This window comes from Sorghum bicolor, chromosome 9, assembly GCF_000003195.3.
Source record: "Sorghum bicolor cultivar BTx623 chromosome 9, Sorghum_bicolor_NCBIv3, whole genome shotgun sequence".
NCBI classification, from domain to species: domain Eukaryota; kingdom Viridiplantae; phylum Streptophyta; class Magnoliopsida; order Poales; family Poaceae; genus Sorghum; species Sorghum bicolor.
In genome coordinates this window covers 50,358,919-50,370,704 of record NC_012878.2, presented here as the reverse complement: position 1 = coordinate 50,370,704, position 11,786 = coordinate 50,358,919, and the positions used below count along the sequence as shown (strand labels likewise).

The window sequence follows — 11,786 nt, the reverse complement described above, 5'->3', positions numbered from 1 at the left end:
TCCACGTTAGCAATACCATACAATCCGCAAAAAAATTATTTACAATACCCACGATGACACGTGGGATATGCTTTTTTTGAGACCACGCCAAGGTGCGTATTTCATTAAGCAGGAAGCAAAGTTTAACAGAGAACACGGCAACAACCGTTGCCAGCCTTGAAGACTGAGCCTAACACTACTCGAACTCGCAGCCCAGATTTACATTGAAACTAAAAGTTCATAAGCAGCCTAGTACAGAAAGCTAGGAACAGCGGGCTAACGTCTCGCCAGTAGCACCGAGAGGTGCTTATTCCTGGCCAGGCACCAAGTCTGAGCTTCGTCCAAGGTGGCATCAGCTAGTTGGAGGAGCGTTCTGGTCGCCCTGTCAAAAGTCCGTGCATTCCTTTCTTTCCACAGCATCCAACCAAGCAGCATTGACTAGGAGTCGAACTCTCGTCGGAGGAGCTTGGGGATCAGTTTCCTTGACCGCAGCCACCACTCAAAACCCCTCTCCTGGCCTACCTGCAGTGAAACATGTATCCTGTCCAAGCAGATTTGCCATACCTGGCGACTAAAGCTGCAGCCAAGTAAGATGTGATCCATTGTCTCCAGTTCTTGGAGGCACATGACACAGTCGTTCGCCGTCTGTAGGCCATGACGGAAACACCGATCTCCGGTCCAACAACGTCCATGGAGAACCAACCAGAAGAAGAAATGAACCCGTGGTGGGGCAGCCGTTTTCCACAGTGCTTGGCGCCAAGCACTGGCGAGGAGCCGAAGAACATAGCTCCATACGCATATGCAGCAGAGTAGGTTTGATCTGCCATGAGTTTCCACAGAAAGGTGTTTGGATGATCTGTAAGCTGCACCTGTTCGATCATGTCGCATAAGTGTGCAAACTGCACCATAAGCTGTAGAGTGGGCGCTGTTCGGATATGGCTGACCCAAGTATTTGTTGAGAAGACCTGCTGCCACGGTCGTCGTAGCCCGTCTTCCCGTCTTCTAGCAGACACCAAAGCAGAGACCAACGGGGCGATCTCGTCGACGCACTTTCCTTCTAGCCATCGATCGGTCCATAAGAACGTGGATTCGCCATTGCCAATCTGCAGAATTGTGGCCGCACGAAAAAGAGCAAACACACGTTGCTCCCTGCATGCGGTTTGCTGCCCACGCTGTCTATCCTTCCAGACCCATCTCACTCTGAGAGCTATCCCTGAACGTCGGAGGTCAGAGATGCCTAGGCCTCCCAATTCCTTAGGCCTGCTGACTTTGGTCCAGGCCACCTTGCATTTTCTAGCGGCAACAGCGTCTGCACCTGCCCAAATGAAAGCACGGCGCAGTCGATCAATGGAGTCCAGTGCCCATGGCGACAGTCCTAGGGCAATGGATGTATGAATGAGTATGGCTGATAGGGTCGATTTCACCAGAGCCGTTCTACCTGCTTCATTGAGTAATTGACCTTTCCACCCTGGAATTTTTGAAGCAACTTTATCAATGATATGCTTATCGTATCTTATAGTCATAAACTCCACTAGTCTTCTATCTCAACATACAAGTTATTAACATCTACAATCTCCTACTAAATGTCACGTCATCTCTAGCTACTAATGTTTAACTTTTTAATGTAAGGTATCTACGCCGTCTCCATAATTACTATTTTTAATAATATAAAAGATATACAAGATATCCATATATTGCTATTTGTTTTATTGTTCCATCGTTTTATAATTCTAGTTCTTTTTTAGATAATGGATATAAAAATCCGGCCTCTACATCCAGGAATGTACACAACCAATTATTACAATTTTTAGATATAAAAAGAAAGAGCAAGCCATGGTCTTTAACAGTGACCAGGATGCTAAAATAAACTGTATAAATGCTTCCGTCCTTTATTTGAAATGTCTAAGGCAATAATCTCCAACTTTTTGCTTATCGCCGAAAGGATGGCTTTAGCTTGCTCATCACGCTGCAGCGGTGCCCAGAAGCGAAGCCAGAATGCTCCCCTGAAAATAACCTGCATAATAGAGTTAGTTTTGAGTTCGTTAAAGATAACATCATTCCGGCATCCCCAAATAGCCCAACAAATGGTAGAACTAGAATTAGTTGTTTTAATGGACTCTTTCATTGCGTTGCCTAATTTTGATAAGAACCGATGCAAGCAGTCACCCAGGAGTGGAGCTAGTTTAGCAGGAGCAGAGCCGCAGAGGAGTGGGCAGCAGCGTGGTTCACGATGGCCATGACACCGCTGGAAGAGGCACGTTTGATGGAAGCAAGAAGGCAGAAGTGCAGAACCACCCCAGATGATATATGAGGGAGTTCGATGAATTCCCTGTGCCGAGGCCATTGCACGTGTATATGATGCTGTTGTGGCAAGGAGTCGCAATAGCTACAAGGGTTTGGCCAGTGGAAGAGGACTAGGAGTCAGCCTCGTGGATAGGCGCGGACGAAAAACTCAGAACTTGCTAGCTCGCTCGACTTACTTATTAGTTATTCGACTCGTTTGAATTTTTAATTAATAAGCCAATTCGGTTAATTAACGAGCAAGGTTGAGTCAACTCGCGAGCCAAAACAACCCAAGATAATTCATATAACAACAACAACAACCCATATATATCTCTCGGTCAGTCCATATATCCCGATTAAACACTAAAATCCTATATCAATAGAGACCATGGCCCCAACCAATCACATCACCGGCCTACCCCACAACATCATATTCATGCAAAATTCATATGTATTTTGTTTCTTTCATTTTAATATGCATGTGATTTGTTTATTGCTAATTTGCGGTTATAATCTCTGTGTATTGTGTTTTTATGTTTTGGCTCGCGAGCCAAACAAGCTCAAGCTCATTAACAAGTCAAGTCGAGCTTATCTTCTAACTCGTTTATATAATAAGCCATAACGAGTCGAGCCATAATGAGATAAGCTATAATGAGTGGAGTCGAGCTGACTCGATATCCGAGCCCTACTCGTTGATGAGGCTGAATTTGAGCGGTGCCTCCATGTTTTGATTTTCTAGGAGTAAAATTTTCTCTCTACTCTCTTTTAAGCATTACTCCCCCAGTCCTCAAATACAGACGTATCCAAGCAACTTTAGGATATATTATGTGGTGAAACAAATGTTGTATGTAGCCCTATTGGATTACCATATTTGGATCGATATATATATATATATTAATGGTAGGTATGCATGTGAATGTTGTTCTTCGAAGGGTACATCTAGAATTCCTTATAATTTAGGACAAATTTGAATGCTTGAAGAGAGAGAGAGGGTAGAATAATCATAGATTTGGTAAGTAATTAATCTAAAACTGTCAAATATGCTCTAGCAATGTCAATAATTGCTCATTCCCAGCGAGACCGGCCTAAAAAAACTCTCAAATATGTATATATTGGGAGTCAGAGTGAGACTGGCTTTTCACATAAGCAAGGTAGAGGGCTTATTTGGTTCCTCTTGCTAAATTTTCGCCAGCTAAAACTACTTTAGCTAGTCTTAGGTGACTAATAGGACTAAACAATTTTAGCTTTTTTTTAGTTAGTGTGTTTGGAAATTTAACTATTAAAATGACTAAAATTTGGCTCGCTAAAATTTAGCAAAAGAGGACCAAACGGACCCTAGAACCATTCGCACCCTAATTATTAGACCGAGGGATTCAAAAAGACCATCAGTTAGCTAGCTTATTTTTATCTCATCTCTCATGTTTATCCTTGAGAAAAAACCAAACTTGCATCTCCACCCACCCAACATATGCATGTATTTTCTCTCCATTCCAAATTGGAAGTCATTCCAAAAATCTTGGAGAGACAAAGAATTTTCACATTTGACTAAAATTTTAGAGAAAAATACTAAGATTTGTAACGTAAAGTGAGTATACTATGAAAATATAATTAAGGAAGAATCTAATGATATTTAGTTGCTATCATAATAATAATTATTTTATCATATAAATTTGGTCAAACTTAGAAAAGTTTGACTCTCCAAGATTCTTGGAATGACTTATAATTTGAGATGGAGGGAGTATGTAGAAGAAAACAAACTGGAGTTGCAAACGGACTAATAAACGGCCTTGAGAGCTAGTATTTTCTGTGCCGATCGAAGTATACTAGTATTAAACTGTTGACCGTACTTACTTTAACAAACCACCTGATTTATTAGAGGCGGGCATAGATTAACTCTGACCTGTGCGGGTGTGCCCGCCTCCACTTTAAAACAAGAAAGAACGTTACATCACGCACACACGCGCACCAAAGCCAGAGCCCAGCACACGACAGTCGACACCACCACCACAGCGCGCACACGCACCGAGCCGCGCGCACACGCACCTCGCGGCGGGAGCGATGGGGAGCAGCGGGGGCAGCAGCGAGCACTTCCTGCGGCAGCTGAGCTCGAGCGACGGCGGCGGCAGCGCGCCGCACCAGCTGGTGCAGCGGGAGTGGGAGTGCGGCGGCGGCGGCACCGGCAGCAGGCGCGGGTCGCGGCGCTGGTCCAGGACGAAGAAGGCCAGCAGGGCGCGGGGACACCGCCGGTTCTGCAGGACGGAGGAGGCTGCGGCGGCGGCTGCGGCGGGGCGGAAGCGGGTGATGGTGGTGGTGGACCAGAGCTCCGGCGCCAAGCACGCCATGATGTGGGCGCTCACCCACGTCGCCAACAAGGGCGACTTCCTCACCCTGCTCCACGTCCTGCCGCCGCAGAGCGGGAGCGGGATCGGGACCAGCGTCGGCGGCGGCCGCGGCGTTGCGGAGGACGCCTCCGCGCTCGCCAACTCCCTCGGCGCGCTTTGCAAGGCCTGCAAGCCTGAGGTGCGTCTGCTTCTTCACTCATGCGCAGCTACAAGTTTGTACAAGCTGTCCACAACGTTACACTACAGCACGCCTCCACTGTTTTCTACAGGCCTGCAACTCCCACACATTTTGTTTCAGAACCTTCAGTTACATTGAACTGAAGAGATAGGTGTTTGACACTTTGACATTCTCTTTTAGGAGCTTCATTTGATTTGGCAAATATAGATATTGATTTGGAGTTCGTTGTAGGAATTTTGAGCATGCCATGAGGTGTTCAACAATGTGCATTATGACCTTAATCTGCGCTAACAATCGTAAGGCATGTTTTCTTTGTAAAAAACTAAAAATGAATTGATTCCTGTAATATACATATACAACTTCTATAAAAATTCCTGCGTTCCAAGGGAGACATAAGTGACTGAACTTTCAAGCTCACAAGTTAAGAGAGCTGAACCCTGATGGAAATAAAAAAAATGCTACCTTTACCGAGTTCGTTAGTCCAAACTCAAAAGCTTTGCTTCTTTATGCAGTGCATGCGGTGAAATTTGTACTTACAGAGTCATGCGGTTGGTTGGTCCTGTGGCTTTTTTTTCTTGGATCAAGTTGTTTGGGTTCTTGGGCCACTGGCTGCCTGGACGCAAGAGTTATGCGAGTAGGTGGCTGTGGCTAGATCAGATCCGAACGTTCATGAAAAGAGATGGCATCATAGCTACCCTTTTATTGATGGATCATGGCAGGCCTAAAGCTAAAAAGGGGTCTCAACTTCCTAAAAAGCAAGATGCTCAGAGTTTTATCCTGATCACACAAACAATTGAGAAAGAAATGCCTTTATTAGGAACTACTAATAACAAGTACTGTACAGTCTCTGCACAAAATTTCCTGAGCTTGTTTACTTAGGAACTAATAACAAGTACAGTCAAACTGTAACTTTTTCCCCTCTTCCCCTTTATGCCTTATCGTTTGTTTGTACTCCCTCCGTCGTCATTCTAAGAATCTTGGAGAGTCAAAGTTTTTCAAGTTTGACCAAATTTATATAGCAAAATAATAAGATTTTTTGTAGCAACCAAGTATCATTAGATTCTTTGTTAGTTATATTTTCATAGTGTACCCATTTTATGACATAAATCTTTATATTTCTCTCTATATTTTTTGTCAAACTTGGAAATGCTTTGGAATGACTTATAATTTGGAACGGAGGGAGTAGTACACAAGAAAAACTACTGTGGCATATTTGAGTGTACTTGAGCCACTGTGTGTTGCAGTGGAAGCATGCGCAGCTGCTCGTCTTTTAGCCCGTGAAACGGGTGTGTGTGCGCTCATGCATCACGGTGTCTGATCTCTGGTGCGATATGATATGATACAAAATTGTTTGGTGATGGACGGTTACAGGTGGAAGTGGAGGCGCTTGTGATCCAGGGGCCCAAGCTGTCGACCATCCTCAGCCAGGTGAAGAAGCTGGAGGCGTCCGTGCTGGTGCTCAGCCAACGCAAGCCCTCGCCTTTCTGCTGGTAAGCACTGCACACAAACACAAGATGCATGTCATGTGCACGCACCTCCACCTCGTCACGGATCGGATCATTCAGTTGGGTTGGCGTGTGCAAAGGTGAAAGATAGAGGGGAGGGAATAGAATCTCGCGGAGCTGGCACAGCCTATCACACTGCTCTTCGCGCCCATTATTCTTCAGAGTTCAGAAACAAATGCCTGAAACTCCCAGAGAGCATCTACAAATTTAGCAGCTGAAGCTGAAGTTTTCTTTCTTGGTAGCAAGAACTGTTTGACAAGCTGTCAACTTTAAGAAGAACAGGGGCTTTACCAGAGAATAGTGCAGGGACAGGGATGGGATGGTCAAAAACTACTAGCAGACAGCAACAGCCATGTGCCATCCATAAACCGGAGAGGCCTTTCCCTTGTCCTTGCAGTTTAAATTCGATGATCCACCGGACGGAGCAACCACAAAGCTTGTCCTTGCAGTTTAAATTCGACCTCCAGAAAGAAAGTTTAAAACCACACGAAAAAAACTTACATACAGCGTCAGAAAATTTACTACAGGGAAAGTTACCTTTTCACCACTTGTATAATCAAATTAAACTGCCATTTTTTGTAGTTGTTTCTGTATCATGCGTGGGTGCCCGTTGTGATTGTGAACAAACATTGCAGCTTCCTGCGGAGCAGCAGCGAGGAGGTGGTGGAGGAGTGCATCAACCGGGCGGAGTGCCTGACGCTGGCGGTGCGGCGGCAGAGCAAGGGCGTCGGCGGCTACCTCGTCAGCACCCGGTGGCAGAAGAACTTCTGGCTCCTCGCTTGAATTGATCCACAAGGCCTCCCCTCCTTGGAACTTGGATGCAAGATTTCACTGCCCGGGCTAAGCTTTGTACAAGGCCAATAAGTAACCACTACTGCATCTACTACTCCAATGTCCTCGGGTTAGAGTACTATTGATCTACTATAACCTCCAATGTCCTTGGGTGTCCAGTCAGCGTGCGTGTGCCTCTCTCTCTCTCTCTCTCTCTCTCTCTCTCTCTCTCTCTCTCTCTCTTATCTGATGTGCTGCTGTATTCTATCGCCTTGGTTTAGCTGTGCCGCTGTAGTCTGTAGCTGTTGTGTAGTGAAGCTGTGCTGCTCCCGTTTACCCTGTCTGTTCTGCCTGCGGGAAATCTGTCTGTTTGTAGAGCAGGGTGTGCAGGAGCGCAGGACGTACGTACGTACACTGCATTGCATTGCATTACGTAAACTAGAATTTAATTGTGTATTGTGCGATGTGTTTGTTTGCTTGCTGAAATGCTGAGTACGGAATGAACTGATGACGATGTGTTTGACCAACTGTCCCCTCTTGCTCCCTTAACATTGTCCTACCCTCTCCAAAACGCTGGAAGCCTGTCGTCGTGTCAAACAAACTCTGATTCCATGTCAAAACTAGGCCCCGGCATTTGACTGGTACTACTACACAGTAATCAAACTGCTAATTGCAGTGACTACAACCTGGCCCAGAATCCATAACGCGCATCAGTGACTGTGGCTCAGATCAGCCAGCCCAGGCTCGTAACACACGGTCGGCATGGTAGCCACCGGCAACGCACGGTGTCCCCGTCCCCAGTCCCGACACCCCAGCCCAGGATCCGAGAACAAACCGGCCGGCATCGGCCTCGGGCCCGACGGACTGGAGCCGATGGACACGGCGACAAATCCGGCAGGGAGTCAGGGACCATCGCTTCCTGGCTCGCCTTGAATCTTCTTCACTGCCGCACAGGGTGAGTATGTGTGGCGCCAGCACAATTATGGCCCCGCCCGCGGACGGAGATGGCAAAGCTGACTGACGGGAGCCGAGCGAGCCGGCTGGATGGATGGCCGATCGCGCGCTCGGCGCTCGGCGGCATCGCAGCGGGCGCGCCATGATGATTGGTGCGGTGCGGTGCGTACCGGGCGGGCGACTGGTGCCGTGGTGCGGCGACGGTACGTAGCTGTGCGCAGGCTTTTGGCACCACGGGTGCTGCTGCAGGCGCGGGCTAGCTCATCATGAATCATCATCATTTCCCGGGAGTTGAAGGCTGGGGGGTTGGTCTCAGTCTCAGGCTCTCGGCAGCTACGCTGTGGTCGTCTGCGGAGCAATTCATCACACTACGGGGCTGCCCTGATTGCGGCGGTTATGTACTACGCTTCCCGGTGGTGCGCGTCGTGATGGTGTACAGCGATCGTCTTTTGCTTTTTCAGTTCTACTGTTTGATCTCGTGCTGGAAGGATGGAGAAGAGGAGGCGGCAGTTACGCTTCGGCCTCGTGATGGTGTTGTACGGTGAACTTTTTGCTTTTTTCGGTTCTACTGTTTGATCTCATGCGGTAAGATGAAGAAGAGGTGGTAATAAGGGTATAGAAGATTGCGCAAACTGACAATGAAAAGAAAATTCTTGGACCCTTTTGAAGGGAGGGATTTTATAGAAATTTCACAGAAAACAGTTTATTTTCATTAAAAAAAATTGTACAAAATAGGAAAAAAATCTCGTATTTAAGGAGAGCCTAAACTGAAAACTGGTTTATAGTACAACATACTAGGCGATGTTGAATCTCTTTAAGGTCATGATTTTTTTCTTTCCTTTTTTTTTCCTTATAGTCGGATTCTCAGCCTTGTTTAGTTTCTATAAATTTTCAAGATTCCCCGTCACATCGAATCTTTGGACGTATGCATGGAGTATTAAATATAAATAAAATAAATAATTAATTTACGAGACGAATCTTTTGAGCCTAGTTAGTTTATATTTGGTCATTAATTATCAAATAAAAACAAAAGTGTTACAGTAGCCAAAGCTGAAATTTTACCTCAACTAAACAAGGCCTTATTGAAAAGAAAAACAAGCATCCTACAAGACGCTTTGATTATTTTTTTTATTGATTTTTTTATCGCCACTTCAGAATTTATTTTAAGAAATCACTTCAGAGATTTGAACTGTACAATCAAGATTTAAGAATCGAAAGAGCCCACGGCATATGATGGTTATAAATGAATTGATTATAAGCTAAAACTAACTCGGCCTAATCGGTTGGAACTTTTGTTTCCTTATTATTAGGGGGAAAAAAACATGGTCTAACAATCGAGCTTGGCTGAGCTCAGCATTTGGAGCCCAGAGGCCAGAACCCGGCTCTGTGTGCCGAGCACTATGGGGCCGCGAGTGTTTGGTTCGCGGGCTTCTCTTTTTTTTTTCCTTTTTTTTTTCCTTTTTGGGATTCGTTTGCGGGCTCTTCTTGGATACAGCGGGAACATGACATGGGCTGGAGATAGCGGCCCATAGACATGGCCCCCCCTGCGCACTGCAGCTCTAGGGGAAGAAATCCACTTTACATCCCTCAATTTATGCGAAAGTTAGTTTTTTCATCTCTGAACTTCGAAACCAGGTAAAATATATTTCTTAACTTTTGAAACTACGCATATTACGTCTCTGACATGGTTATGAGCGGTTTTAAAGGCAGTTTTGTCTTTTTCATTTTTATTTATTTTGGTTAAATATTTACAAAATTATAGTAAATCACATAAAATTTATAAAATAGTAAATCTAATTTTGTTGGACTCTAGATAAGTAGATCTACACAGTGAACATATCATATGGTATGCTTTATTATAAAGTTTTTGTTGTAGCTTTAGATCTGTGTTTTTCTATAATTAATTAGAATAATTCATAGCTATAGTTTGTATGGTCCAATTGTGGTGAATTTTTTATATTGGGTAATTATTATATGTTTAAACAATGTAAAAATTTCATACTCATTAGATCATGATAGCTTAGTTATAGATTTATTAAGATTTAACAAGCATAAACCTAAATAAATCTATAACTAAGTAATACATGATCCAATGAGTATGAAATTTTTACTACAACTCAAGCATAGAATAACTAGCCCACCATATAAATTTTATCACAATTGGACCATGGAAACTGTAGCTATAATTAGTCTAATTAATTTTAGAAAAGCATAGACCTAAAGCTGCATAAAAAAGTTATACTAAAATATACTATATTATATATTCAATGTGATAAAATTTATACGAATCTTTTGATTCTAGTTAGTCCATGATTGAATAATATTTGTTACAAACAAACGAAAGTACTACAGTATCGAAGACTTTTCACTTTTCGGAACTAAACAAGGTCAGCACCACCAACAGCAGCAGCACTGCAGGACGCAACGCAAGTACTACGCCACCTTTCAGACTACAATGACGGAATGACGCGTCTCTGCAGCTGGTGCATCTCGTTGCCAGCTGACCTGACCTTATCACAAAACAAAACCCGGCCATCCCGTCTAGAAATGGCCATTGCCATAGCCAAAAAAAAAAAAAAAAAAAATCGGCTAGAATTCCGAAGGCCCGATGGCGCGCCCCTGATCCATCACGCCAAAGCGAAGTACGTGGAGATAGGCCAGCGGGCACTAGTAGTAGGCAAATTAAAACGTGAGATGTCCATCCCCGCACGCCTCAAGGACCACCAAATATGTATATATATGGCTCACTTATCGATCGGGTCGCCGTCGCCGTCCTAACCTCGGCTACGCACGCCTGCCATTCGGCAGCGCACGCGACGCGGATGCTTACGGGCGAGCACCGGGCGTGCACGACCGGTGAACATTTCAGACGAAATGGTGGTAGATATTATTTATGTACCGGCACGGCACAACTGCCATCCAGTTTTGGGGCATCCCCGGTTTCGACTTTAACGGGAAGGACGCACATGTTCAGTCAAAAAAACACTGCCCATCATCGTCATAAGGTCGCAGTTGTCATCACTGGTCGAACATGGTCGCCGTCCGAACTGAGAGCGGGATGCAGCGACCAACTCTTGTTGTACACTAAAAGCGTGTTTGTTTGAGGGATCGACTCATCTAGCTAGCTAGAAATGCAGTGGTCCATGTCCACTAAATGGCCATCTCTTTTTTTTTCTTGACGGCAAAAGAAGAATTATATTAGATAACAGCTAGGTACATTAACATATTACAAGTACTTTAGATTGTATAAATATTCAGAAAAAAAATCATCTAATCTGTAAATAACTTCAGATCTCAAAACTAGATCTATATCACGCTTTGTAGTATGGATGACCGCACATACAAACACTCGACAAAAGGCCTGACAACAAATGTCCAACAAACGACAGCCAATATTCATGTAGATGGAGTTGAGAAAAAAAATTTTCTCTTTGGTGTCTTTTTTCTTCTTTCTACCAACGAAGAATGAGAAACATTGGTCCAAAACTTATTCTCTCTAGTCCTTTATCGTGGCCAAATCTAACCATGATAAAACGAAGAAAAGATCAAAGAAAATTATTCCATGGCGTCAACATCATATCTGTCTTGATGTCACAGTTTGGAAATAAAAGTCTCCATGTTGTCAAACTGGTGAGAATGTCAACGTTGTAGCTGTTGTCCGCATCTTCAACGGAGCCGTCATGAAGAAAATAATTTTACCCTACCATCTCACCGTCGCCGAGAGGAGGAGGAAATAAATCTCCGTACCTAAGAAACTTGGTATGAAAAGGCTCT

The 11,786-nt window shown here is 44.5% G+C and overlaps 1 protein-coding gene across 1 annotated transcript; it reads left to right on the top strand.

The window, feature by feature from the left end:
• On the top strand, positions 4,181-7,585 carry LOC8058491. The gene is made up of 3 exons (XM_002441095.2): positions 4,181-4,782; positions 6,154-6,272; positions 6,923-7,585. The coding sequence occupies exons 1-3, from the start codon at positions 4,321-4,323 to the stop codon at positions 7,068-7,070; spliced, it is 729 nt and encodes a 242-aa protein (XP_002441140.1). The 5' UTR covers positions 4,181-4,320; the 3' UTR covers positions 7,071-7,585.

Bases quoted from the DNA above. Each gene is read 5' to 3' on its own strand.
- LOC8058491 (XM_002441095.2), top strand. From the start codon at position 4,321: ATGGGGAGCAGCGGGGGCAGCAGCGAGCACTTCCTGCGGCAGCTGAGC. The intron at 4,783-6,153 runs GTGCGTCTGCTT...GGACGGTTACAG, and splicing joins GCAAGGCCTGCAAGCCTGAG to GTGGAAGTGGAGGCGCTTGT. The intron at 6,273-6,922 runs GTAAGCACTGCA...CAAACATTGCAG, and splicing joins AAGCCCTCGCCTTTCTGCTG to CTTCCTGCGGAGCAGCAGCG.